The sequence below is a fragment of the Gorilla gorilla genome, chromosome 9, assembly GCF_029281585.2.
Source record: "Gorilla gorilla gorilla isolate KB3781 chromosome 9, NHGRI_mGorGor1-v2.1_pri, whole genome shotgun sequence".
NCBI lineage: Eukaryota > Metazoa > Chordata > Mammalia > Primates > Hominidae > Gorilla > Gorilla gorilla.
The window spans coordinates 68696289-68724149 of NC_073233.2; the positions used below are offsets into that span (position 1 = coordinate 68696289).

General features: G+C 55.6%; 2 protein-coding genes across 4 annotated transcripts; one reads left to right on the plus strand and one right to left on the minus strand.

Annotated features, from left to right (window-relative positions):
* Nucleotides 1-12725, plus strand: TMEM132A (transmembrane protein 132A). Of its 2 annotated transcripts, none has more exons than XM_004051293.3 (11): nucleotides 1-278; nucleotides 2749-2963; nucleotides 3188-3406; nucleotides 4176-4507; nucleotides 6052-6201; nucleotides 7228-7426; nucleotides 7526-7669; nucleotides 9092-9294; nucleotides 10040-10316; nucleotides 10803-10994; nucleotides 11433-12725. In XM_004051293.3, the coding sequence occupies exons 1-11, from the start codon at nucleotides 179-181 to the stop codon at nucleotides 12471-12473; spliced, it is 3072 nt and encodes a 1023-aa protein (XP_004051341.2). In that variant the 5' UTR covers nucleotides 1-178; the 3' UTR covers nucleotides 12474-12725. The 2 variants fall into 2 exon arrangements, with proteins under 2 accessions (XP_004051341.2, XP_018892467.2); XM_019036922.3 differs by having other exon boundaries at nucleotides 7231-7426.
* On the minus strand, nucleotides 12650-27802 carry SLC15A3 (solute carrier family 15 member 3). Of its 2 annotated transcripts, XM_031015849.3 has the most exons (8): nucleotides 26465-27801; nucleotides 22071-22360; nucleotides 19231-19378; nucleotides 17605-17715; nucleotides 16692-16860; nucleotides 15043-15201; nucleotides 13436-13591; nucleotides 12650-12939 (listed from the first exon to the last, which is right to left on the minus strand). In XM_031015849.3, exons 1-8 carry the CDS (start codon nucleotides 27020-27022, stop codon nucleotides 12785-12787), a joined length of 1746 nt encoding a protein of 581 aa, XP_030871709.2. In that variant the 5' UTR covers nucleotides 27023-27801; the 3' UTR covers nucleotides 12650-12784. The 2 variants fall into 2 exon arrangements, with proteins under 2 accessions (XP_030871709.2, XP_055210210.1); XM_055354235.2 differs by lacking the exon at nucleotides 17605-17715 and having other exon boundaries at nucleotides 26465-27802.
* Nucleotides 27803-27861: the final 59 nt, after the last annotated feature.

The following is a 27861-nucleotide window of genomic DNA, read 5'->3' on the forward strand; positions in this document are numbered from 1 at the left end:
CACTGCTCCCGCTCCATTGTCTGGGAATTGCAGCCGCGGGGCGGGCGGCGGCGGCGGCGGCTGCGGCGGCCGGGACCCAGCGGGCCAGGTGGGGCCGGCGCGGAGCGGGTGCGGGAGATGCCGGGCGGGACTGGGGCCACCTGAGCCGCCCGCCTCGTCCCCGCCTTCTGTGGGAAGGATGTGCGCGCGGATGGCCGGTCGCACGGCAGCGGCCCCTCGGGGGCCCTACGGCCCCTGGCTCTGCCTCCTGGTGGCCCTCGCCCTGGACGTCGTGAGAGGTCAGCGGGAGGGGAGGGCCGGGGCGAGGGGCGGCCGGGCCCGGCCGAGTGGGAGCGAGTGATGCCCGGGAGCCACCAACCTTTGGGTTCTCGGACTGAACCCTGAGCGGGGTCGCCCCGCAGCGCCCTGAAGGTCGGAGAGTTCTTGACCTCGGGAACCTGCCCCCAGCCACTCGCCCCTAAGGGTTCCTTCACCTTGTACGACCCGGCAACTCCTTCCTGACCCGGGGCAGCCCGGCGCAGGGGCTTCCCCGTCCCGCACCTTCTGCGAGGGACCCCTCAGCCCGGGCATCGAACCCGGCGGCCCCGGTCCTGGGCGCACTAGCGTCATCCCCACTCCCTCACTGTGGTCTGTAGCGCTGCACCCTCCTAGCCTCCTTCCGCCGCCACCAACCCACCCCCCTCGGGAGTGGAAAGCAGCCCCTTTGCCTGGGACCTGCAACAGACGCAAGCCCTCCCTCCCCCTTCCCCCAGGGCTCCCTGACCTTGGCGTCTCCAGGGACGGCCGCATCCTTGCCTTCCAGAACCCTTGAGAGGATTCCTGTCACTGCGGGAAAGGGCAGCAACTTCCCTGTGCTTCGGGGTGGGGGTCGGACTCCCTTGGCCTGGGCTAGCTGGGCTGTGGCTGCAAGGCAAAGGATGTCACAGAAGACAGGGGGACAGTGAAACATTCTCTGCCCTCCCCACCGAAAGAGCCGAGCGCTGGGTGATGGGAGTCCGTGGGAGTCGGGCTAAGAGCATCTTGTAATTAGGGAGGCAATGGAGTAGGAGGCGAACCTGAAGCCAGTGGCTGCCCCCAGAGAGCAGTGGTCACTTGTTACGCTTGGGGCAGGGGGCAGGGAGAGCCTCTCAGTCATATGCTCCTTGGTGGGGAGGGCCAGGAAGGAGGTTGAAACCAATTCCCCCACCCCCACCCACAGTCCAGCTGTGGGGCTGAGAGGGAGCTAGCTGTGGGGTTGCTTTCAGCCACCTGCTCCCCATCCCGAGGGACGCCATGGGAGTCCTAATAGAGAGAGGAGGAAAACCTTGTCAAATCCATTATGCAGCAGCAATAATGCCTGCTGCCTCCAGACAGCGCTCCACAGTTTACACAGCCCTGTCCTGTCCACAGTGCCACCTAATGCTCCTGCCCCTTTTACAAGTGAGGAAACAGGCTTCAAAATGTTAATGCCTGACCCAAGTTTCATCAATTTAAATTCAGGTCTCCAGGCTCCCAGGAAATCCTCTCTAGGGAGCGCTTCCTAGTTTGGGGGAATTCCAGGATGAGCAAGACAGGGTCCCTTGTTGATAGGAAGATTACTAATTCAGAGGAGGCACCCAGGGTTGCAAAAGACAGGAGACTGGTGGGAAGGTGAGTAACCAAGGAGGGCTTCCTTCAGAAGGAGGCAGTATTCACTCATGGCCCTGAATGAGGAGGGAGGTGCCACCGGGCAGAGCAGAGGAGAGGAGGTGCGCTCCAGGGCATGAAGCCTGCAGGGTGCACCGTGGCAGTGGAGAGTGGAGAGAGAAGTGGCAGGTGGAGACGCCAGATGGTCTAGTGGCTAATACCTGGGATTGACCCCCAGCTCCTTCACTCTCCAGCTGTGGAACCACAGGCAAATACCTTAACCTCTCGGCCTCATTTTCTACATCCACAAAATGGGATTCATCATAATAGAACCTGGTTCACAGAATTATTACAAAGACTCAAAGAGTTCATACACATACAGTATTTAAATTCTCACCTGCATATAGCATTCACAAAATGCTAATTATTATTATTAGGGCTCATAGTTAGAGCAAACCAATATGGCTTAGTGCTCCTTTGTCCTTCTGATGATTGACTATTTTGACTGTCTTCCCCAGGCTCCTGGTCCCCACCCCACCCCCAGGGCAAGCAAGTGCCTTCACAGACCTCTTCAGCACCTTCCGCGCCCGCCCATCCCACACTTGCACTCGATACCAGTTGGTTCAGGGAAGAAGGGAGCAAGCTTGGAAAGATGGTGCAGGTTGCCATGGCAATGATGGGGGAGGAGGGGTGGATGCCCAGCAGAGCCTGGCCAAGGATTCAGGGCAGAGAAAGCTCACTTCATTACCATCTTTTACTACACTGGCCCAGTCTGCTGACGGGTGCACTCCAGAAGTGCCTTGGTATCAGAGGCGAGTAGATGGAGGGCAGGAGTTGGGGAAAAGGAGACATTGAGAAGGCTGTTGGCGAGAAGAAGGCCAAGGTCTGTGGAAAGTAGAAGGAATAGCTGGGAAGTATCCAGTCCTGGACTCAGATTCGAATCCTGGCTTTGCTACATACTACCTGTGTGAGGCTCTTTAAGCCTCAGTGACCTCATCTGTGAAATGGTGGTGAGAGGGGAAGGGACATTTACAGCCCTTTTCTCCCTCCCCTGCCCACAACTACTGTGCCCCAGCATGGCGCTCGGGTCAGCCCCTGCCAGCTCTGGAGCTGTCATCATCTCTCCCTCTTATGCCTCTTCAGTGGACTGTGGCCAGGCTCCCCTGGACCCTGTCTACCTGCCGGCAGCCCTGGAGCTCCTAGACGCCCCTGAGCACTTCCGTGTGCAGCAGGTGGGCCACTACCCACCTGCCAACTCCTCTCTGAGCTCCCGATCTGAGACCTTTCTGCTCCTGCAGCCCTGGCCCAGGGCCCAGCCACTTCTCCGGGCCTCCTACCCACCTTTTGCCACTCAGCAGGTAAGGAGGGGGCACCGGGGACTCTCAGGCTAACAGGACTCAGGGCCTGAGGTCTGCTGGGTACGGCTTGGGAGCCTTCCCCAGCCCCGGCTGTGCTCCCCATATTCCAGAGGGGGAAACTGAGGCCCATAAAGGTTCTCTTCTGCCAAGCTGGGATCCCATCTTCCTAGATCTTCCCCCCCCCCAAGCTCCTCTTTTGTTAAGCCCTCTCATTCTCCCTCCAGGTGGTCCCCCCTCGAGTCACTGAGCCCCACCAACGGCCAGTCCCATGGGACGTGCGGGCCGTTTCAGTGGAAGCGGCTGTGACTCCAGCAGAGCCCCACGCCCGGGTTCTCTTCCACCTCAAAGGGCAGGATTGGCCACCAGGGTCTGGCAGCCTGCCCTGTGCCCGGCTCCATGCCACACACCCTGCAGGCACTGCTCACCAAGCCTGCCGCTTCCAGGTGAGTAGACAGGCCCCACCTAGCCTGGTCCTGCTGCAGCTGCGTCAGCCAGGTGGTGGGCCCGCGGCAGAGAGGAAACCCCCACTCCTGGGAAGCGCGGGGGTTGTGGACCACCCGACTCCATTTCTGCCCCCACTAGCTTTCAGTGCTGTGAAAAGGTTATTTAGGGCCCCAGAGGGAGTTCAGTCCTTGGTGTGTGACTTTGAGTAAGTAACTTAATCTCTCTGAGATTCAGTTTCCTCATCTGAAGAATGGGGTGTTAAGAATTCCTACCCCATCTGGAGTTGGAGTAAGGAACAAGTGAGATGAATGTAAGGATAGCTTATGGCAGAGTAATCACTCAGCCAGTGTGTTTGCATTATTAGTAGTGTTACTTTTATAATTGCTATTTCCACTATTTTGGAGTCTAGCACAGGAATCCATGGGAGAGGCGTCTCTTGAGCTTTAGGATTCTGAGAAGAAGACTGGATTCTAGGCAGGATAGTCCTGGGCTTGGTTAGGGTAAGGCCCTGGGATTGGCTTACTTTGTAATGAGACCTATCGCAAGGGCTGAAGAGTGGTCTGCGGTCATGCTCTGAAACCTAGACCTGGTTTGAAGCCCCAGCCAGGTTGCTGGTTTGCTGTGTCACCCAGGCTGTGTCTCCGGCCCATGCTGGGCCTCCCTTTCATGAGCCCCTCCAGCTCTGGGTTTCCTGCCATGGGTGCTGAGAATCCTGTTCCTCGCCCTGCACCCACCCCCATGCCAATTACTGCTGTCGTGTCTTCACAGCCATCCCTGGGTGCCTGCGTGGTGGAGCTGGAGCTTCCCTCGAACTGGTTCTCACAGGCCTCCACCACACGGGCCGAGCTGGCCTACACGCTTGAGCCTGCAGCTGAGGGCCCTGGGGGCTGTGGCTCCGGAGAGGAGAACGACCCTGGGGAGCAGGCCCTCCCAGTGGGGGGCGTGGAGCTGCGCCCAGCAGACCCCCCGCAGTACCAGGAGGTACCTCTGGATGAGGCTGTGACTCTGCGGGTGCCTGACATGCCAGTGCGGCCCGGCCAGCTCTTTAGTGCTACCCTCCTGCTTCGGCACAACTTCACAGCCAGCCTCCTGACCCTGCGGTGAGCACCAGGCCATGGGGATGGGTGAGGGTGGGAACCTCTGTGGGAAGACTAGGGACAGGTACCTGCTCCTCTTGGGGTCCTTGCTGGAATCCTTGACCTCTGCAAAACATGTGTCCACCAAACTCCTTCCAGGTAAAAAGCCATGGTTGTGCTGGTAGGAGCCCACCATGGGCACAGCCCTGGAATTAGAGTCAGAAGTAGAAAGCTGCCCCTTCCCCTGGCACCTCCCTGAGATTCCTTTGTCCAATGGGGCTAACGGTCCACCTTCAGGGCAGCTGCAAGTCTCCAGGGAGGGGAACCCGCAAAGGGCTTAGAGACTGCAGTACCTAAGTGTGAGCTCTTGCTCCAGTGCTCCAGAGAGGGATATTTGCCCCAATCACGTTCACCTACATGCTGTCCCTCCTTGCCAGCCTCGCCGTAGGAGTCTAGCCTTTGGACAGAGCCTGCTCTTCCCCATAGGAAGGCCCTGATTCTTTGTGTCCTTTTCTGTAATAAGTTCCCCCAAAGCAGCCCCCACCCACCTGCCCAGTTCACCCGGCAAGGGCTTGCAGAGTATGACTTGCTTCTGGAGTCCAGCGCAGGAATCCATGGGAGAGACATCTCTTAGGCTTTAGGATTCTGAGAAGCCTGAGTTCTAGGCAGGATAGTCCTGGGCTTGGTTAGGGTGAGGCACTGGGACTGGCTCGCTTTGTAATGAGATCTTTCCTGAGGATCGAAGAGCAGTCTGTGGACATGCTTTGAAACCTAGACCTAGTTTCAAGCCCTGCCTGGGTTTGTGCATGTCCCATCTCTGTGTCTCCCCATCTCCTACGCCCTCCTATGCTCACTCTTATTAAGCAGATCTTTCCTAGACACTTACAGCCTGCCAAGCCCTGTGTCTTCACTCTGCAGATCCAAACACGAGCAAGGGCCAGTCCCTATCTGGCAGAAAGGGGCCCCCAGTGGTAGGGAAGGGAGCTGGATGGGCGTGAATTGGATTAGAAGGCATGCGGGTGTGTAAGTGCTGAGGGAGGTTCAAAGTGCGGTGGGAGCTCGGGTCAGTGGGTGCAGTAAGGGGGAAATTCATCCCACCACTGGAAAAGCTTTCTAAAGGAAATGGTCTGTGAGTTGTTGGAGGCTTAAAGCATCAGCAGGTAAAGTAAGAAAGGGCAGAGCAGGCTGAAGGCACAGACTGGGCAAAGGCTTGGAGTCATGAATGGGTGCCGTGTGTGTGGGAAACTTGTGTGTAGCTGAAGCAGAGAGTGCTTGGAGAGATGTCACAGCCGAAGTTAAGGCTGGACCAGACCCTGGAGGGCCCCTGAATGCCAGGCTAAGCTTTGACCTTATGGGCACTGGGGAGGCGTAAGTGGTCTTTGGGTGGGGGAGAGCTGTAAGGTGTGAGCTGCACTGAGGCGGGTCCTTCTGGGTTGGAGGATGGTGAAGAGGAGATTCAGACTGGAGCCAGGGAGGTCAGATGGCTTTGGCCCCTTGTCTTTCCCCTTCAATCCAGCCCACAGTTCAGCATCCACCTTGCCAAACTGAGCCTATACTCTCTTCCCCAGGATCAAGGTGAAGAAGGGGCTGCATGTGACAGCCGCCCGCCCAGCCCAGCCCACACTCTGGACTGCCAAGCTGGACCGCTTCAAGGGCTCCAAGCACCACACCACCCTCATCACCTGCCACCGTGCTGGGCTCACAGAGCCAGATTCCAGGTGGGCAGTTTCCCTCCACCCAGGGGGCAAAGGAGGGAGGGCTGGTTATAGAGTGCAGTTGGGCAGATTTGGGGGCTGCCATGCTGCCTCTAGATCCCCAGGTGAGCAGACCCAAGGACAGATTTTTTCAAGGAAGCAGCACAAAACAGGCATAATCCATTCCTTCATTCATTCATTCGGCCACTATCTTCCCAGCCCCAGCCATGTGCCAGGCATAGCAAGTGTCTGTGAGTCTTATTCTAAGAGATGCCAACCAATCCTGTGCCCCAGGTAGAGCCCTCATAGCCACTACTCCATCCCCCTGCTTCCACCAAATGATCCTTTCTCTGGGCCATTCACATTCCCCCAAAAAGCCCAGCTGCAGTTCTGCAGTTGTGAACTCTTCTTATTCATGCCCTGAGCCTGGGTCAAGGCCATGGACTCAGTAGCCCCAGTTTGAATTCTGGTTCTGATGCTTTTGGGATGGGCAAAACCTTGGGCAAGCCAGTTAACATTCCCCTACCCAAGCCTCAGTTTCTTCACTTGTGAAATAGGAATAATAATGCATCCCTTAGCATTTTTGAAAATAAAACACAGTGCTGCATATCAAGCACCCAGGACGGTTCCCAGCACATAGGTTTTTGTTTGATCAAAGGAAGCTTATCATTCAGAGGGTCTAGTGTCTGGTCCTGGGACCTGGAGGTGAATCTCCCGCATGCCACCTCAGCGGCTGTGGAAAGCGGAAGTCTGGGGGAAGCGGGCCTGGGCAGGCAGGGGAGTGAGCCACCTTGCCAGGTGGGAGGTGGTTAAATGGCTTCATGGATCTTAGAGAGGCCAAGAGTGGGTCAGAGTTTGGGGTCTGGAGCGAGGATGCTTGGGTTTAGATCCCAGCCCCGCTACTTTTTGCTGTGTGGTCTTAAGTGAGTTACGTAACCTCTGTGCCTCAGTTTCCTCCTGTGTAAAATGGGGATAATCATGAATGCAGGAAGTGCTGAGGCCATGCCTGGCAGCTAGCAAGCATTTGGCTTCTCTGTCTCCTTTGGCCAGCAGTCCCCTTGAACTGTCTGAGTTCCTATGGGTGGACTTTGTGGTGGAGAATAGCACTGGTGGGGGCGTAGCGGTCACTCGCCCCGTCACGTGGCAGCTGGAGTACCCAGGCCAGGCCCCTGAAGCAGAGAAGGACAAAATGGTGTGGGAAATCCTGGTGTCTGAGCGGGACATCAGAGCCCTTATCCCACTGGCCAAGGTAAGGAGACCTCCATCTCTGCCCGGGAAGGCTGGAGGCCAAGTCCCAGGAGCCCCATGAGCTGAGGGGCCTGGGGCTGAGCCCCTCCTCCACCCCCAGGCTGAGGAGCTGGTGAATACAGCACCACTGACTGGAGTGCCCCAGCATGTCCCCGTGCGCCTTGTCACTGTGGACGGCGGGGGGGCCTTGGTGGAGGTGACAGAGCATGTCGGCTGTGAGTCTGCCAACACACAGGTCCTGCAGGTGAGTGGCAGGTGCCCAGCTCATGTGAGTCTGCATTTGTGTGGGCACAGTTACGCACGCACACCTTTCCTCCTTCCTCATGTGGGTCCCCAAGAGAACAGCTTCTTCTTGAGACCAGAAACCTCATGGGAGGAACCACAGCTTCAACTTCTTTTGTTCCAGCCACCTCTCTCCCGAGTCAAGTAACCCTAACAGCTCCCCAACCTTAGACACTTTCACGCTCATTATTGCACTGGCAAGTGCGCTGGCCTGAGAGAGTCGAGAGCACATACTCTGGGATCAGAAAGTTTTAGTTTGAAACACATCTTTGTTGTCAACCAGCTTTGTGATCATGGGCTGGTCTCTTAACCTCTCTGAGCCTCGTTACCTAAACTTTAAAATGGGAACATATCTTCGGGTTGTTGTAAGAATTAAAAGCACTTTAAGACAGTATTTAGCAGATAGCAGGGGCTGAAACAATGGCAGTTATTGCTGTTATAATATGATGTAATAATTATACAATGGTAAAAATTATTATTATTATTATTACTGGTGATTGTGAAGCGAAATAAAAGGGAGGGTGGTGGAGCAACTTCCTCTGTCTTGAATTTCTAAGAGGGGAAGCATGGAGCCTGCATGTATGCAAATCCCAGCCACCTGAAGGGAGAAGGTGCCTTTCCCCACTTGTGGTCCTTTGCTCAAATGTGTGTGGTTCCTGCTGGAGGGCCTTGGTGGGAGATCTGCTTTGTCCCACCTCTGCCTACCTGGCTGTAGCTGGTTGCCAGGTGGCTCCAAGAGCAATGTCAAAGGCCAGCATGAATAAGGAGCCAAAGTTTTGGGTTCACACCCCTGCTCTGCCAGGAGGAAGACTGGTATGCAATGGCCAGTTCCCCTGACTGAGCCCCAGGGAACCTCAAGGAATGGCCCCTATAGTAAAATCTTAAACAAAGAACAGGGGCTTAACCAACAATCCTGCTGCAACATGCATTCCAGTGACACACAGAGCTGAACTCAGTGGGAGCCCGTCCTACGGCCTGAGGTCAGGGCTGCTCTCTTCTGGCCCATGCCTTTTTTTTTTTTTTAATCTATTTATTTATTTATTTTGAAACAGAGTCTCACTCTGTCCCCAGGCTGGAGTGCAATGGTACAGTCCGGCTCACTGCAGTCTCAGCTTCCCAGGCTCAAGGGATCCTCCCACCTCAGCCTCCCCAGTAGCTAGGACTACAGGCATGTGCCACCACACCCGGCTGATTTATTGTATTTTTTGTAGAGAGGGAGTTTTGCCATGTTGCCCAGGCTGGTCTCAAACTCCTGGACTCAAGCGATCCACCCACCTCGGCCTCTCAGAGTGCTGGGACTACAGGCATGAGCCACCCACCGGGCCCAGCCTCACACCTGTCTTTAGTGGCTTAGCCCGCCCGCCTGCCCTCTGCCCTTCCACAGGTGTCTGAGGCCTGTGATGCCGTGTTCGTGGCTGGCAAGGAGAGCCGGGGCGCCCGGGGGGTGCGGGTGGACTTCTGGTGGCGCCGGCTCCGCGCCTCGCTGCGGCTGACCGTGTGGGCCCCGCTGCTACCGCTGCGTATCGAGCTCACTGACACCACCCTCGAGCAGGTCCGCGGCTGGAGGGTACCTGGCCCTGCTGAAGGGTGAGTGGAGGCCTGAGGAAGCTGGCAGGCCTTGGCGAGTCACACTGGGACGGAGAGGGCGCAGGGGACACAGCCATGGGCCCAAGTCGGGGTCAGAAAAACTGCCCTGTTGCTTGCAGTTCCTTCTGCCCACCTCCACCCTGGGCCGCCCAGCCAATGACCGCTTTCTGTGAAATTGCTGACCTCCGCATCCCTCTCCTCCTTCCCTGCCTCACTTCTCCCGTAGCACCCTCCACTTCCTAATCTACATCAGTACTGGTTAATGTTGCCTGTCCATCCTTTCCACGCTCCTCCCCCGAGAATGTCAGCCCCTTGAAGCCGGGGTCTGTCTATGCTGGTCGTACCCTCAGAGCCTAAGATGACACAGAGCTCAGGAAATGAACACCCTCGGAGGGGGCTCCCCAAAACCCAGGGAGAGGTGGCCCACGCCTCTGGAATCTAGCTTCCAGGCCCTTCAGAGAGTGAGCACCCCCAGGGTCCCCGTAAGAGAGCGTCTCCCCTGCGGTCCACTTGGGAGCAAGAGCGGTGATCGAGGCGCACAGCGCCAGTTGGGAGTGGGCTGGGGCGGCTCGCCTGCAGGTGGAAGGGCCTGACCCCAAGAGGGGCGGATGTCTGCGTTTGAGAAACAGGAGCTGCTGGCGATTAGGAGCCTCCGGGGACGAGCTGCGGGTCTCCAGCAGCTGGGCCCTGGGCAGGCTGGGGCCGCTCAGCGCTGACGGCCAGTCCCGGCCTCCCCGCCCTGCAGGCCTGCGGAACCCGCTGCAGAGGCGTCAGATGAGGCCGAGCGGCGCGCCCGCGGCTGCCACCTGCAGTACCAGCGGGCCGGTGTGCGCTTCCTCGCTCCCTTCGCGGCCCACCCGCTGGACGGCGGCCGCCGCCTCACGCACCTGCTTGGCCCCGACTGGCTGCTAGACGTGTCCCACCTCGTGGCGCCACACGCCCGCGTGCTGGACCCGCGTGTAGCCTCTCTGGAGGGTGGCCGTGTCCTGGTGGGTCGGGAGCCTGGTGTCACCTCCATTGAGGTAAGCAGCTGGGGACCAGGAGAGTAGACCCCCTGAGAAGGGTGGAGGGGCCCCCAAAATGTTCGTGGGTGGGAGTGAAGAGTGTGCCAGGAGCCCAGAGTATGTGGGGGAGTTGTGCGGTCTAGGTCTGAGTGCAGTGGGATTGGGGATAGGCTCAGAATGGGGTGGCCGCATAAGGGGGGAAGCCCTCTAGCTATGAAGGACTGAGGTGTGGGTAGTGTGGGGACCGGGTCTTGAGGGAAAAGGGAACTGCCCCCTAGGTGTGGGATTGGGGTCCAGGTATGCACCGGGGTGCAAAGAGTAGAGGGAGAGTAGCCCATGAGGCTGCTGGGAGTACCCGGTTCCCTCTGGGTGGGGGCTGTCCGTGGCGAAGACCCCCCCACCTCCGGAGGGCAGCCCGTGAGGGTGCTGGGAGCACCCGGTTCCCTCTGGGTGGGGGCTGTCTGTATGGAAGGCCCCCCACCTCCAGCTCCTTTCCACCCTCAGGTGCGTTCCCCACTGTCTGACTCCATCCTGGGGGAGCAGGCGCTGGCTGTGACGGACGACAAGGTCTCAGTGCTGGAGCTGAGGGTGCAGCCAGTGATGGGCATCTCGCTGACCTTGAGCCGGGGCACTGCCCACCCCGGGGAGGTCACAGCCACGTGCTGGGCACAGTCAGCCCTTCCCGCCCCAAAGCAGGTGACAGTTGGGGGGTCAGGGGGATGAGGTCAACATCTCCAGATGGGGGCTCATGGTAGAGGGGAATGGGAGGAAGGGACCCTGGTACCTCGACCCCTTAGGGTTTTCAGAGTGAGGACTGACTCTGTGAGGTAGCGAGCTCTCTGCAGCTGGAGGTGATCAAGCAGTGGCTGGAGTATGGCAGTGGGAGGTTGGTTAGATGGCTCTAACTGAGGACCCTCCCAATAACTCGGACCCTCCCAATAACTCAGACCCTAGGGCTGAGTGGCAGACAGGTGATTGACACGCGTCCCCTCTCTCCCTGTGTTTTGTCTATCTGCCTGTGTCTCTGTTTTCTCTCTGGTCTCTCCTCCATGTGGCCTGTCTCTGTGGGAGTGGTTTCTCTGTGCATGCGTGCGTGCCCTCGCATGTCTCTGCCTGTGTCTGTGTGCCCCACAGGAGGTGGCCCTCTCCCTATGGCTGTCCTTCTCTGATCACACTGTGGCCCCAGCTGAGCTCTACGACCGCCGTGACCTGGGACTGTCCGTCTCAGCCGAGGAGCCTGGTGCCATCCTGCCAGCTGAGGAGCAGGGTGCCCAGCTCGGGGTGGTGGTGAGTGGGGCAGGCGCCGAGGGGCTGCCGCTGCATGTGGCTCTGCACCCGCCCGAGCCCTGCCGCCGGGGCCGCCACCGTGTGCCTCTGGCCTCTGGCACCGCCTGGCTGGGGCTGCCCCCTGCCTCCACTCCAGCCCCTGCTCTCCCATCCAGCCCTGCTTGGAGCCCACCAGCCACAGAAGCCACCATGGGTGGTGAACGGCAGGTGGCAGGCAGTGTCGGGGGCAACATAGGTGTGAGGGGCAAGTTTGAGCGGGCAGAGGAGGCCAGGAAGGAGGAGACCGAAGCCAGGGAGGAGGAGGAGGAAGAGGAGGAGGAGATGGTCCCTGCCCCTCAGCATGTCACCGAACTAGAGCTGGGCATGTACGCCCTGCTGGGAATCTTCTGTGTGGCCATCTTCATCTTCTTGGTCAATGGTGTGGTCTTCGTCCTGCGCTATCAGCGCAAAGAACCTCCCGACAGTGCCACTGACCCCACCTCCCCCCAGCCCCACAACTGGGTCTGGCTGGGCACTGACCAGGAGGAACTGAGCCGCCAGCTGGACCGGCAGTCCCCTGGCCCGCCCAAGGGGGAGGGGAGCTGCCCCTGTGAGAGTGGGGGAGGAGGGGAGGCCCCTACCCTGGCCCCTGGCCCTCCTGGGGGCACCACCAGCTCCTCAAGCACCCTGGCCCGAAAGGAGGCTGGGGGGCGGCGGAAGCGAGTAGAGTTTGTGACATTTGCGCCAGCCCCTCCAGCCCAGCCACCTGAGGAGCCTGTAGGGGCCCCTGCTGTGCAGTCCATCCTTGTGGCAGGCGAGGAGGACATCCGCTGGGTGTGTGAGGACATGGGGCTGAAGGACCCTGAGGAGCTTCGCAACTACATGGAGAGGATCCGGGGCAGCTCCTGACCCTCCACAGCCACCTGGTCAGCCACCAGCTGGGGCAACGAGGGTGGAGGTCCCACTGAGCCTCTTGCCTGCCCCCGCCACTCGTCTGGTGCTTGTTGATCCAAGTCCCCTGCCTGGTCCCCCACAAGGACTCCCACCCAGGCCCCCTCTGCCCTGCCCCTTGTCATGGACCATGGTCGTGAGGAAGGGCTCATGCCCCTTATTTATGGGAACCATTTCATTCTAACAGAATAAACCGAGAAGGAAACCAGAGCTGGGACTGCTGCCGTCTGTCCGGTAGAGTGAAGCAAGGGGGCTGGAATAGGGCCTGTTCAGCCCCTGTCCCTGCTGAAACAGCTGTGGGAGGCTGGGCCCTGGGATGCCCTCTCATAGCGTCCAGCGATCCCGACAAATAGGAGAGCCGTGACGGCCTGAATGCCAGCCAGCAGGAAGAAGTAGAGGTCCATCCGGCAATTGTTGATGTTCCCTGGGGAAAGGAGGGGTTAGATTTGGGTCAGGACAGGGATCCTCTGTCTTGCGCCCTGTGCCTGCCGTGTCCTAGCCCTGGGGCTGGCAACTGAGGCCATGTGGGCAGTGGTGGGATCTGAAGACACTGGACAGATACCCGCTAATGTTTGACTTCCTGAAGATCTCCAGGGGTGTCTACAATTCCTCTTCAGCTATTCAGAAGGGGGCGTGAAATATAAACACCATGAGAAAGGTAACCCTTCAGCCAGAAATGGCAGAGTTCCAGAAGCAGAAAGGAGCCTTGGAGGTCCACTAAGTTCAACACTTGGGGAAAGAAAGGCCCAAGGAGGGAGGCCACGCTGTGGGTGACTGGCCAAGCCCGGGCTAGAACCCCATTCTCCCAAGTCTAGCCCTCTACTTGCTTCTCCCCAGAGTCAAAGCACTTTAGCAGTTGCCACCTCCTTTCCAAGCCTCCCTCCATCCATGTCCCACTCCGGGGGAGGCCCTATACTCACCAAAGTCCTTGGGGCAGTGCAGCCAGCCCCCGGGCAAGGACAGCAGTGCCACTAGGCTGGAGCCCAACAGTGAGCCCACCCCCGACAGGCAGAAGAAGATGCCCATGATGGCGCCCTGCATGGAGCGCGGGGCCTCTGAGTAGGCAAACTCCAGGCCTGCAGAGGGGGAGCAGAGACGATCTGAGGGGCTGGTGCAGGTGCAGAGAACAGGCCCAGGCCCCTGCTTGCTGCCCCTGACCCTGCCCCCACCAAGCCACCCTCCAGGCTTCCCCTGGATGCCTGTCCACTCAGTGGCAATGACAGCACCCATGCATCAATGCCGCCTTCCCCTCTGCCCTGCTCACCTGCCTCCTGGCTGAACCCCTGCACCGGGGTACTCCATGTGCTGCCCCAATAGCTCTGTCTCCCCTCCTCCCCTTCCTGCCAGGTCTATCATTTCAGTGACAGCACCATCTTTACCTCCTCTCTCTCCCCACCCTCTCTGCCCACCTTCAACGTCATCGTCAAATTGTTTTGATACAACCTCTGAAATCTATTCTAAATATATGTCCTTCTCTCTATTCCCTCTGCCCTGGGTCCAACCCCAGCCCTGGTCACTTTCTGCAAATGCCTCTTAAACTCCCCTGACTCCTGTCCTCACACAGCCAGGAGCATCTGTCTAAAGCACCTCGGATGGGGTCCTTTCCCGGCCAAAACCCCCTGGAGAGGAGGGGCGCTGTTGCCTTCAGGAGAAATCCCAAGATGCAGGCTCAGCGCACAAAGCCCTTCGACACTTCGGCTCCCTGCACCTCCCATGCCTCTCCAGCCCTATCCCGCACGCTTCCCGAAGGCTTGGGTCTTTGCTTATGCTGTTCCCTCTGCCTGTAAGACCCCTCCTCCTACCCACTCACCTGCCCGCCTCCTCTCCATGTTTAAGGGCTCCCACTGCACTCTGCCCTGACTTCCACAGCACTCCACTGGCTCACTGTTTGCCTGACTCTCTCCCCATCTGAGTGAGCTCCCAGGGTCAGTCTTTTCTTTATGTCTGACCCAGCCTAGCCCTGGGCCCGCAGGTGAGGAAGCCCTTGCTTTTTTGCTGACTGAAGGGCCTGCCCCAGCCTTGCAGCTCTAGCTCCCAGCCCGGGGAAGGGGGTTGGGAGGGTGGGGAGCGAAGGACATAGAAATCCATTACTATGACCCAGAGTACTGTGTGCTATGATAGAGAGATGAACACGGGGCGGGAAGGGAGGACCCCTTCTGCCCAAGGACCTTGGTATTTAGGCTCAGAATTGAAGGGGATATTGGAGTTCACCTTCAATCTAAGGTAGAGGGAACAGCAACTTCAAAGACACAGAGGGTGGAGAACCTGGCACCAGGGGAATACGTGGAGAGCTGGTGTGGGAAGTTTCTTGCTCACCTCCAAATCCCCAGTGCCTGTCACATAGGGGCTGACTTGAACCAGGTGCTAATAATAGACCCCCGTTGGGTGAATGAGCCCTGGTCAGAAAACACTGCCTTCCTCTATGCAGATGGGCCCTGGAGGCTGCATCCCTGGGGTACCTGACTTTGAGGTGCCACCGGGCAGAGCCCATCACTGGTGCAGGAGCAGGGGAGGGGATCCAGGGTACCTGGGATGCTGGCAAAGATCTCACTGATCCCAATGAGCAGGTACTGAGGGATCTGCCACCAGATGGACAGTGGTGCCGCGTTGTACAGGACCTCCCCAATCTGCTGGGACACAGTCTCGTTGTGGTGGATGTAGTGTAAGCGCTCCATCTCCAGGACTCCTGATGGAGGAGCAGAGGGGGATTATAGTCAGGCCCACCCCAGGCAGCTTAGCCCACAGAAGAGCTTGTACATGGTGGGGATGGGGTACTCATGAAGCAGCCAAAGATTGAGCAGCAGGCAAGGAAAAGAATACTGGACTGGGGGATGGAGGAGGGGGTCAAGATGTGACCAACTCCTTCCTTTTGGTCTTGGCTGCTAGAAGCTCCAAGCTGAATTTTGCACTCAATAACAGTAACAACTCTCATTAATGGAGAACCTGTTATGTGCTAGGCATTTACTGTGCATCCTTGCTGGTGAAGAAAGTGAAATAACTAGCACTTTCAAGTGCTTAACTAGAAAGTTAAGCAACTAGCCCACAGTCACATAGCTGATAAGTAGTCAGGGCTGGATTTGAGCTCTGGTATGTCTGGTTTCAAAGCTGGCCTACTTTCCATGATATCACATGGACTTCTCTACTGCAACGTCAAGTATTGCTGTAGTGTTTCTAACCTGGCTTTCAAGTTTAACTATGTTATCTCCTTCTCCTGCGTTGCTTGGGAGATAGCTGTGCTCTAGTGGAATGAACATTGGACATGGAGTTGGGGGACCTGGGTTCCCAGCCTGGCTAGCTGTGTGACCTTGGGCAAATCACTTAACCTCTCTAGACTCAGTTCCCTTACTCAAGAAGCAGGAATAACATTCCCAGGATTATTGTGAGGATAAAATAGGACAAACTGCTTTAAGGATATAGCTGGAATAAAATCTAGTTGGGTTTTCACACTTTCAACACAATATCGTTTATTGAGCTTTCATTTCTCCAGCTCATACTTGTGATCCAGGCACACTACTGAGTGCTTTACAGACTTCATCTGCTGTAATCCTCACAACACCCCCCATCAGACTGAGTTCCACAAGGGCAGAGCAGAGCCCTGCTCAGGGTCCGAATGACACCTGTCCCCATTTTAAAGACATAGCTCAGAGACTCTAAGGAACTTCAGGGTCATAAAGTCACTAAGTAAAAAGGGTTCAGGTTTGTGCAACAGTGTGAGAGACTTCTTTAGCTGATCCCCCCGCCCACTGCCCCCACCAACCCCCACTTTGTAACAAATGGCTTCAGATCCTTTTGAAATGGAAGAAGGAAGATAATTTTTTTTTAAGTCTTCATTTGCCACTAAGTGGAAAATTCATTCAACACATTTATGGAGGGCCCACGTGCACGTTCATAGCAGTGAATAAAAAAGAAAAACTATCTCTGCCTTCAAGGAGCTTATAATTCACTGGGGAAAATACTTGTTCCTCTCTCGGCCTGAGTTTCCTCTTCTGTCAAAATGAGGGGCAGCTGGATTAGATAGGAGGGTCTCTTTCAGCTTGCACCTCTGGGAAGCCAACACTGACGCCCACTGGGAGAGGCTGAATTTGGTCCAGGCTACCACTTCACCATCAGCCCATGGTGGAAGCAGACTTCCCCAAGCCCAAAGTTCAGCCCCCTGCCCCACACCCCTCTGCACACCTGCCACGATGACGGAGGTAAAACCAAAGAACATCCCCAGCGCCATCTTCTGCAGAGCAGAGGGAAGCAGCTTGCACCGCAGCAGTAAAGGGTCGATCAAGCGGTCCTTCAGAGGGACCAGAATCAGCACCACCACAACATTGGCCAGGAGGAGCCAGGCTTCCGGGATCTGGGCAGGAGGAAGTCAAGAGAGGCAGGCTAGCAGAGTGCAAGGAGCCTGGCTGCAGTCAGGAGACCTGGACTCTAGACTGGCCCTGGGTGACCCTGGGGTCCAGCTCCTTCCCCTCTCTGGAGTTCACGCTCCTCAGCTGTGTAACCAGGGAGTGGAATTATATAGAGATGGCAAATAGGTTCCTCTTGTATTCTAACTTTTATCAATTGGTAGTGGCTGATTATGGAACATTTATGGGCTCAGCATAAAAAAAGTCATGATTGACTAGTGATGTCTGCCATGGGCAAGGAAATGGACTACAATGGCAAATTTCTCATATATCTGCCAGCTCTGCAGATCATTCATTTCATGAGTCTGAAATGCCAAGGAACTGGTTTAGAAAGTTCTGGGAAAGGCAGAGATCTAGGTATCTAAGGGTCCCAGAGAAAGAGGGGACAAGGAAGAGTTGAAAAGGGACCTCAGTATGCTTGATCTGAGGGTGCAAAGTAGGCAGCGAGACCTGCTTCAGAGCAGCAGCATGGGGGTGTGCAGCTGGCCTGAATTCCTTCAAGCAGTTGAGCATCTTGGCAGGATCCCTGCACTGTGACACAAGTCCTCCCACCCTCCAGGTGCTTTTCCTGTATCCTGAGGTTGCCTTGCAGGCAGGAAAGGGGAGTGTGAAGGCAGTTTCATTTCCTCCTCTTCTCAGAGGAAGCCACTACCTGGCTGAACTGGGTGCCGAACACATGCTTTATCTCTCACCGTGTAGCTGCTGCCCTGGGCTCTCAGGGCCATGGAGATGTTGGCCGGGTTGGCTGGGAAAATGTTTGGGATGTGGAGGTGAAGACCCTGCAGGACATAGGTGGACTGCATCTGCCAAGAGAGATGGGGGTGAGGCTGGAACAGAACCAGCCATGCCCCCTCCCAACTTCTAGGTGGCATTCCTCAGCGCCGTACCACAGGGCAGCTGGGCAGCTGTCCCCTCTCCCAGTCTCAGGGAGATAGTCACCTTCCCACCCTCCTTTCTCCTAGGTAGCTGGGCTGGGCAGGGAGCTTCCTGTGCTCTGCTCTCAGGCCTGTAGGCAGTGCGTGCAGCCTTATCCCAGAGCCCAGGCACAGCTGGTCTGACTAGTATTTGTGTCCCCAGGGCCCAGCACAGGGTAAGCATGGATAAATGTTTGCTGAAATGGGAAAGATAATGGCTGCCCCCACAGGGAGTTCTCATCTGACACTGAAGCCAAGCTGAGTCCACAGGTTGACACAAGCACTGCATAGACATGGACTTGCCAGAATGGCTCTGGACACAGCTGCAGGAGCAGGGCCCAGGGGCCACCTCCAATACCACGCACTGCCCCTTTAGTTGCTATATAATGGAGTAGGATCCAGGAGATTCCCACAGGAAGGGCTGGGGCAGGGGAGAGCATGTGGACTGCTCAGGGCAGCAGCCGTTTACCAACTAGTATGGAAGGAAGTCAGTATCTGATTGGTATGACTGAGAATCAGCCATGGACACCCTCCCACCACATGCTGCCATCTCATCATAGAAATACTGTGTGCCCCTAAGTAGCAGGCTGGGAGCTCCAACAAATGTTCCTGTGAAGGGGCTATGGAAGGCAATGACCTTATGGCCTGGGGGCTAGCATTAAGCTGCTGCCCACCCTCCTATCACACACACACACACACACACATACACATCACTAACCTCCCCACTGAGGAGTAATATGGTGAGTGGAAGACAATAGTTCTCAACTCTGAGTATCTGTATCATCTGAAAAGTTTCTTAAACTAGAAACTTCCCCAGCAATTCTGATTCAATAGCCTGTGGTTGGACTTGGAATCTGTTTTTAAAACAGCATATTTTTAAAAGCTCTGCCAGTGATTCTGAAGCACAGCCAGGCTGGGGAACCACTGTTGCAAAGTACTCACTTTTGTGAGCTTGCCCCTGACCTGCCTGCCGTGGGGCCTTGGGCAACTGACACACCCTCTCTAGGCCTCAGCTACCAAGTCGGACAATCTGAACGCAGCAGAGCTGGAAAAGCCTCTCGTTTAAGCCACCCGTTGTACACATGAGGAAACAGGCCCAGAGAGATGAGGTGACTTATTCAAGGACCTAGCCTGGCACAAAGCCATCCCAGTAATTCAACTCCCGCAGGAGGTATAGCAGGAGGAAGCTGTCTCCAGAGTTCCTCTTGCCTTACCACCGAGGGAGTTGGATTGCTGAGATGGCTTTGTGCCAGGCCCCATGCTAGCTGGTATGGGGCAGCACCTCGCTTTATTCCCAGGCTTTCCCCCTTTCCACATGCCCTGGGCCTCTGTGATGAGAACTGAGGCCATTCAGATGGTGAGTGGGGAGCCAGACCCCCAGAGAAAAAGGGCAGGTGTGCTCACCTGGAAGTAGACCATCCAGTAGGGCACCAGGGTCACCATGACGGGCAAGATCTTCACCAGCACCTGGAAGTTGGCGATGTCCTCTTGCGGGGAAGCCCCTGGCTGGGGAGACCTCTGGTCGGCCAGCACGCGGGCACGTTGACGGTCTCTGTGAGACCCCAGAGGCAGCAGATAAAACAACAGTCAAGGCTGGGCTTGGTGGCTTATGCCTGTAATCCCAGCACTTTGGGAGGCTGAGGCGGGTGGATCACCTGAGGTCAGGAGTTCAAGACCAGCCTGGCCAAGATGGTGAAACTCTGTCTCTACTAAAAATACAAAAATTAGCCGGGCTGTTTTGGCGTGCACCTGTAGTCCCAGCTATTTGGGAGGCTGAGACAGGAGAATTGCTTGAACCTGGGAGACAGACGTTGCAGTGAGCCAAGACTGTGCCACTGCGCTCCAGCCTGGGCAACAGAGCCAGACTCCATCTCAAAAAACAAGCAAACAAACAAACGCAGCAGCCATAATCTTCCCCACCACCTCAGCCACCGTTTTCACTTCTACCATCACCCCCTAATTTAATCCTCCTCCCAGTATCAGCACGTCTCTGAAATCAGTACCCTCATCTCCTCCACCCCGCTGTTAGCACCACCTTCACCATCATCACCACCATCGCCAAGGCCAGCATCCTTACTATCATCACCTTTAGTAAGGTGACTGCTGTCAGCAAAATCATCCTCTCCACGGAGTTTCCATTCCCATCACCATCACTCTTTTTCAATGTTGGCACCACTACTGCCAATATTATTCTATCCTCTCTTTTGCTGCAAAAGTGCCTAGCCAAGACTCATTCCGCTCTAGAGCTGTGGCCCCTCTGAGTCCTGAGGGAAGTAAGACCAGAGACTGTGGAAAACAGTCTGAAGGGATTTTTTTGGCTTGTAGCATCAATTTGCCATGGGAACCAGGGGAGTCCCAATCCAAGCCTGACTCAGAGAGAGACGCTGTCACAGATTTGATACACCAAAATTCCCCCCCCCCCTTGCTGTCTCAAGTCCATCCTCCTCAACAGTCAACATGGCAACCCTCTCCCTCCATGACAAGGCATAGAGAGTGGAGAGGTGGGGGTAGAGGGAACATCAGTAGGCGACAAGATTGATCAATCACTGCTGCAGCCTTTACCCTTTGCCCTTTGTCCTGAGAGCTTTCTGACCTCTTTTTGTCCAAGAGCCTTGCACTGTCCTTTGAGATTCCAAAAGGGACAATATTAGTGTAGTCATCTCCAAAGACAGCCACTGTCGACTCCACCCTTCCCAGCGTGTGCTGCCATTTTGCCACAAACAGGCGGAGTTTACTTTCCCTGCCATTGTTTTCCTGCTGGCCTTGTGACAGCTTTGACCTGTTAGAATGAAGCAGAAGTGGTGGTCTGGGACTTCAACGCCTCTTCAGGACCTTAAGAAGACCCATAACTTCTGCTTTCTTCCTCCCCGGAACATTCATTCTTGGAATGCTCCCTCCTCTTGGAACCCTCACACGATGCTGTGAGAAGTTCAAGCCACATGGTAAGACCACACGAATGGGAACCAAGGTGCTCTGGTCCACACAGTCCCATCTGAGCTCCCAGCCAACAGCCCACATTGACTGCCAGCCATGTAAGTGAGCAGACTCAGAAGTTCTAGCCCTTTCCAGGTCCCAAATGACTGCAACCCCAGTGCCATCATGAGAAGCAGAGCGGCCCGACTGAGCCCAGTCACTCAGAACTGGGAGAGGAGATAAAAAGGTCATTTAAGTCACTAAGCTCTGGTGTGGTTTGTTAGGCAGCGATAGATAACGAAAACCACCACACTTCTCGGCTCCTGACAACTTACAAACCTCTAACAATATGCCAGACTGGGGAAAGCATGTTCTTCACCTTTTTCATTTAGATCCTATTGACAGGAGCTGTAACTGGCTGCAAGGTCTGGAGACAGATTTGCTTAGCATAAGTAGACAGTTAATTTAGGAAGGCGAGGGTCAAAAGGAAGCCATGGGACCTATGCAAGGTCATTCAGAACCTTCCTCCTTTGGATGTCAGCTAATGAGGAGGGAGCGAGTTTGTCTGATTTCCTAAGACGCTGTGATGGTTAGTAACAGGGTAATGTGGAATTATTTACATTGTATCCCAACAGCCTTCATTGGAAACATCATCCCCATCATCCTCTCCTTTAATGCCACTGTCATCCGCATTGCCAATGTTTGTGTCTTCAGTGTAGATACCAACACCATCATCCTTATCCTTACTACCATCTTCACTGTCAAGACCCTGATCATCCTCACACTTCCTTTTTTTTCTTTTTTCTTTTTTTATTTTTTTCCTGTTCTGTCACCCAGGCTGGAGTGCAGTGGCACCATCATGGCTCACTCCAGCCTCAACCTCCTGGACTCGATTGATCCTTCTATGTCAGCCTCCCGAGTAGCTGAGACTACAGGCACAGGCCACCACACCCCACTAATTTTTGTATTTTTTTGTAGAGATGAGGTTTCACCATGTTGCCCAGGCTGGTCTCGAACTCCCAGGCTCAAGCAAGCCACCAGCTTCAGTCTCCCAAAGTGCTGGAATTAGAGGGATAGCCACTGCCTCCAGCCCCATCCTCACGCATTCTGTACGTAGATGGCAACCAATAATACCACCACCACCACCACCACTACCTTGACCTCCATCCTCAGTCACAGCGGGCAGCTCTGGCCCACTGGAGGGCAGATCATCATAAAAAGCTATCACTGTAGCTGAACCAGAATGTCTGCAACCTGGACCATGCCTCCCCAGGAGCGATCCAGCGCTTCTCCAGGCTTGGAGGCTCCCTGCACCCAAAGCCCCTCCTTACCTGGCCGAGTGTCGTTGCCACAGCTGGGGGCAGCAGTTTTGGAGAGCGAGCTTAAGCATAGAGGACACTTGGCTGCCCGTTGGGGGCTTGGTGATGAAGACGGGGGTGGCAAAGAGGAAGATGAAAAATGCCAGGCCCACACAGCCCACAGGGATGCTGTAGCCCAGCAGGAAGCTGATGTTCTGCTGAATAAACGCCACCACCAGCAGCGACAGCACAGCACCCAGGTTGATGCTCCAGTAAAACCAGTTGAAGAAGCGGCGGGTGGCGTCGCGGCCGAGATCCATTACCTGCCATTCAGGAAGGGGTGACAGTGAGGGCCAAAGGGGTCCGGGGCACTCTCTGTACCCATACCCCTCCCTCCTACAGAGACACTTCTTGGGTCAGTGGGTGGTGGGCGTTCCGACACTTTCCCAGTCTCTGATCACTAAACAGACGCTCAGTAAATATTTGCTGAATGAATGAATGAATCCTTCTCTTGGGAGTCACTTGCTAAAGATCAGGACATTTGGCCCAGCTGCTTTTGCATATCCATGACACACACTGCTTTTTTATTGTCGCAGAGGAACACATACAACAGATGTCTCAGATGCCACTTGTTCATTTCTGGTTGATTTATCCCTTTGTCTTTCACTGAGCAACCTACACTATTCATTATTTTTTTTTTGAGACAGAGTCTTGCTCTGTTGCCCAGGCTGGAGTGCAGTGGCACAATCTCGGCTCACTGCAAGCTCCACCTTCCGGGTTCATGCCATTCTCCTGCCTCAGCCTCCTGAGTAGCTGGGACTACAGGCACCTGCCACCACACCTGGCTAATTTTTTGTATTTTTAGTAGAGATGGGGTTTCACCTTGTTAGCCAGGATGGTCTCGATCTCCTGACCTCGTGATCCGCCCGCCTCGGCCTCCCAAAGTTCTGGGATTACAGGCGTGAGCCATCGCGCCCGGCCTATTCATTACTTTTATAATCAGAAAAAAGCCAATAAGATCTCGGTTTTATTGCACATTATTAAAAATGTTGTATGCATGTTACCGAAAGAACAGAAGTCTGAGTGAGGATTTCCTCTGCAGTTTGGAGAGGCAAGCAGAGAAGCCTATTGTGACCCATCTTTTCACCCAACTTTTGTCCCTCTGATATACAGCAGAGGTGGTCCCAGGCACAGCCGCAAGAGTGAGTTCTGGCCTGGTGGAAAAAACATTTTTTTTCAGGCCTCCCAGCAAGGGCAGATGGGCTGAAAATCTTTATCCAGAATTTGGATCAATCAGCAACAGCCAGGCCCCAGGCCCCTTCTGGTCTGTTGGCTCCAGTCAGCTGCACTATCTGCTTCCAAATCTCCCAGGCCCAGGTCCCAGATTCTGACTCAGCAGGTCTGGGGCAGGACCTGGGCATCTGCATTTAAAAAAAAAGCAGTGAGGACTAAGGGCCATTTCAATGGAGAGAATAAATACTTCTCTACATTGCTAAACCAGTCACCCTTTCCATGCCCCTGCAAATCTCAGGATCCATTACTGCCTTTCAAGTAGAGATTTATATTTCCACTAGCTAGGGCAATTTTGTCAAACTTTACTTTCTGTAGTTGCATTGGGGAAAAGACAAGTATTTATTTTTCCTTTTTCAAATTGAAAATTATAGTCCACACAGATGCACTTAAACCCGCATTCCATTGGAGATTCTGCGGGGTCCTCCTGGAAGTGGGGAGGGAGGAGCATACCAGCTCACTGATAATTCTCGCTCTAGACTTTCAAGCAGAAAATTGAATAGGTCCCATTAGAAGCAGCCACTTCCATTTATTAATTGGAAGTAAATGAATATGACTATTGTAACTCTAAGGGGGAAGACCAGGCAGCCCATTCAGGATATAAATGAGTTCTTTTAGAATGAGCAGATGCTTTGTCGAGAGTGATGGATGGCCCTTTCTGAAATCAGCAAGTGTGTGAAACACGCAGCTCCTGGGGTATAGCTGTTGCCAGATGGTGTCAGTCCCACCCACCCCCACATCCCCATCTGACTGCCCCCCTGAATTCTGCAGCCGCTTCCTGCCTGTTGTGAAGTACCCACTCTTGTTAACCCATATGCTGTCTATACTGCAGCCGGAGCCATTTTTGAAGAGCTCAAATCCAGTGATGTCCATTCCTGCCTCAAATCATTTTGGTGTTTCTGCACTGTCCTAGGGATCAGTTCCCGACTTCATGAGGCCTTGTGGCCTGCCTTTGCTCCACCCAAAGTTCGTGCCCAGCCAAGGGGAGAACGTACAGGAGCTTCTGTCACTGTTGGTGCCACGGGAGGCTCTGCTCAGTGGCCTGGCCTCCAGAAGATCAGTTTTGCCACAGGGGGTGCTAGATGGGTGAGGCTCTCTGGAGGTCAATAGGGTCAATGACACAGGTTAAGGGTACTGGGTTGGGGGTGCTAGTGGGATGTCAATTAAATAATAGGATTAAAGGAAGATGAGAGATTCCCATTGACAAATATTGGGGGTCTCTAGGTCTGAAAGAATGTCAACAAGAAGTAAGAAATGGTCAGGTCTGGCTGGTCGCAGTGGCTCACGCCTGTAATCCCAGCACTTTGGGAGGCTGAGGCAGGTGGATCACCTGAGGTCAGGAGTCAAGACCAGCCTGGCCAACATGGCGAAACCACATCTCTCCTAAAAAAATACAAAAACTAGCCAGCGTGGTAGCGGGCACCTATAATCCCAGCTACTTGGGAGGCTGAGGCAGGGAGAACTGCTTGAGCCCGGGAGGCGGAGGTTGCAGTGATCTGAGATTGCACCTCTGCACTCCAGAGTAGGCAACAGAGGGAGACTCCGTCAAAAGAAAGGAAGAAAGAAAGGAAAGAAGGAAAGAAAGAGAAAGAAAGAGAGAGAGAGAAAGAAAGAAAGAGAGAGAGAGAGAGAGAGAAAGAAAGAAAGAAAGAAAGAAAGAAAGAAAGAAAGAAAGAAAGAAAGAAAGAAAGAAAGAAAGAAAGGGAAATGGCCAGGGCTGGCCTGGGGGCATGAAGTCATCATCAAAGGATCCTGAACAAGCTGGACAAATGACTCCTTGTCAAGGACACTGGAAACTGCTAGGTGCTGAATTGTGGGTGCCAACTGGATGAAACAATCCTTTTGAAAAATGTCCCCTTTATGAGTATAATATGTGCAATCAAAGAACATTTGATAAACTGAGACAAGAAGAAAGTTCAATTAGTCCAGTGGCCTGATCATACCACTGTGACAATCTTTCTCCAGTTTCCTTTCGTTGACACCTCGTCTTTCCACATGGCTGCAGTCCTATCTGTATGCAGTCCTGCCTCCTGCTTTTGCTCATTTACACCATATGTAGTTATTTTAATATTACATTTTAGTCTAAATTATTATCTAAAATCCCACTGGGAACAGCTATCAAAATATAGCCGTGTTGTTGGGCATTTACTCATTCATTCAGCAAATACTTATTAAATTTCTTCTACGTGCCATGCTCTGTTCAAGGGGGAACGGAGAAAGGCTCAGAGGTTGAGCTAAGGGAGAAGACCAGGCAGCCCATTCAGGATATAAATGAGTTCTTGCCCATGTGGCTCCAGCTAGTGAAGGGCAGAGAGAGCTGGGATCTGAGAAAGTCCGCTTGACAGCCTCTAGCACTGCTGGTAGGAAGAAGCTGGCTTGCTCCTGCCCTGCCCGCACATCCCCATAACACACAGAGAGGAGGTTCATGGTGGGACCTGGAGTCCAGCTACCTTTACTCGGCTCCTCGATCCTCCATGTCACCTTGGGCAAGTTGATTAATGCCATGAAACCTCTCAGTGTCTTTCTCTGTAAAATGGGCATAATAATTCCTACTTCCTGGGTGGTGAAGAGTATTAGATCAGTTAAACAGTGAAAGTGCTTAGCATAGGGCCTGCAAGTAGCTCAAAAAAGACCAACCTGCCGGGCGTGGTGGCTCATGCCTGTAATCCCAGCACTTTGGGAGGCCTAGGCAGGTGGATCACCTGAGGTCAAGAGTTCAAGACCAACATGGTGAAACCCCACCTCTACTAGAAAAAAAAAAAAAAAAAAAAAAAATTACAAAAATTAGTTGGGCGTGGTGGCAGGCCCCTGTAATTCCAGCTACTCTGGAGGCTGAGGCGGGATAATCGCTTGAACCCGGGAGGCTGAGGTTGCAGTGCGCTGAGATCGCGCCATTGCACTGCAGCCTGGGCGACAGAGTGAAACTCCGTCTCGAAAAATAAAACAAACAAAAAAACAACCATGGTTATTCCCACTGCGGTTGCCATCGGTTTTGCAGGGGCTAGCCCCCCTCTTCCTTCAAATCAGGAAACTAGCGCAGGCAGGGGACCTGGTTTGTCCCCAGGTCACGCTGGGGGCCAGCCCTCCTTCCCTCCACACCCGCCGGAGTCTGCCGGGGCAGGCCTCCTGCCACTCACCTGGTCGGCACCGAAGGAAGTGAGGTTGCTCCGGACGGAGCTGGCGGCCAGGCCGAGTAGCAGCAGGCCCGCGTAGAGGACGGGCGCGCAGTAGGGGCTGGGCGAGAAGCGCGGGCAGCTGGCCGAGGGGCAGGCAGGTCCCAGCGGCGACGCGGGCATCTCTCCGCAGAAGGAGCTGCGGCCGTCGGGGAAGGCGGTGGCGGGCAGCAGGCCTGAGGCGGCCAGGTAGAGCAGCAGGCTGAGCGCGACCGCGCGGTAGCGGCCCAGGTACACGTCGGCCAGCCAGCCGCCCACGGGCGCCAGCAGGTAGGAGGCGCCCAGGAATACCAGCGCGGCGCGCGTCGCCTGCTCGCCGGTCCAGTTGAAGTTGGTGCTGTTGAGGTAGAGCACGAGGTTGGCGGTGACGCCGAAGAAGGCGGCGCGCTCCAGCATCTCCACCAGCAGCACAGCCGCGCCCGCCGCCCGCCGCCACCGTCGAGGGCCCCGCGCGCCGCGAGGCAGCAGCGGCTGGCGCTCCCTGGGCACGCGGGGCTGCTCCCGGGCGCGTGGCGCGGGCATCCTGGCTCCGGGCTGGGCCCCCCGCGGCTCTTCTCTCCTCTTCTCTCCCCGCCTCAGAGCCCTGCACTCCTGCCCCCGGGCCTCGGCCCTCTCCCCCACCCAACTGGCTGGCCCTCCTTTGTCACCGCTTTGGCCCACCCTTCCCTCCTGTCCCCTCTCCCTTTCTTGCCCTACCCTTCCTGTCCCTCCGCTCACTACCCGGACTCTACCACCTCCTCCCTAATTCTCAACTCCCCTCTCCCTTCCCCCACCCCTAAGGCTTCCTCCCCGCGCCTCCCCTGCAGCTGTTTCTCCCTAACTCTCCCCTCTCCTCCCTCCACCTTGACCCTTCCTCCCACTCCTCTTGTTCACACTGCGACCCTCCCTGCTTCACTTCGCTGCCCCTCCGCCTCCCTTTCCCCCTCCCCGTTTGTCGCCCCTTCCTGTTGTCCCTTCTCCTTACGACTCCTGGCCTGCCCTGGGCGTGGGGTGGGGACTCCCTCTGCCCCAGTCACCCTGCTGCCCCTTGCCGTCTTCTCCACCTCCTCCCTGTCCCCCTCACCCCCACTGCCTCCACTCCCCTCTCAGTCCCCTGCAGCCCTTCCCCCAGGCTCAGCCTCTGTCCTTCTCTCGGCTTCTTGAGAAACTCTGGGCTCCCCTCGCTTCCCCTTTCACAGGCCCTATCCGCAGTCCCCTGCCTGCATCACATGGTGCAACTGGGTGTTTAGGAGAAGTGAAAGCCTGGGTCACAGGGCTCCTGCCCGGTCAGCTTTCTAAAAACCTCCCTCCTTCTCTACCTCTGCCTCCTACCCCAAACCCCCTCTGCTGGCCTCCTTAGAGCCAAAAAATTCCAGGAGGAA

What these genes read in the sequence shown, in the direction of transcription:
- SLC15A3 (XM_031015849.3), bottom strand. Translation starts at nt 27,022, where the DNA reads ATGCCCGCGCCACGCGCCCGGGAGCAGCCCCGCGTGCCCAGGGAGCGC. An exon ending in CCCAGGGCAGCAGCTACACG is followed by an intron (nt 16,861 to 17,604) that starts GTGAGAGATAAA and finishes CCTCCTGCCCAG; the next exon opens with ATCCCGGAAGCCTGGCTCCT. An exon ending in GATCTTTGCCAGCATCCCAG is followed by an intron (nt 13,592 to 15,042) that starts GTACCCTGGATC and finishes CCCCCTCTGCAG; the next exon opens with GCCTGGAGTTTGCCTACTCA.
- TMEM132A (XM_004051293.3), top strand. Translation starts at nt 179, where the DNA reads ATGTGCGCGCGGATGGCCGGTCGCACGGCAGCGGCCCCTCGGGGGCCC. An exon ending in CACCTTTTGCCACTCAGCAG is followed by an intron (nt 2,964 to 3,187) that starts GTAAGGAGGGGG and finishes TTCTCCCTCCAG; the next exon opens with GTGGTCCCCCCTCGAGTCAC. An exon ending in GCCAGCCTCCTGACCCTGCG is followed by an intron (nt 4,508 to 6,051) that starts GTGAGCACCAGG and finishes TCTCTTCCCCAG; the next exon opens with GATCAAGGTGAAGAAGGGGC.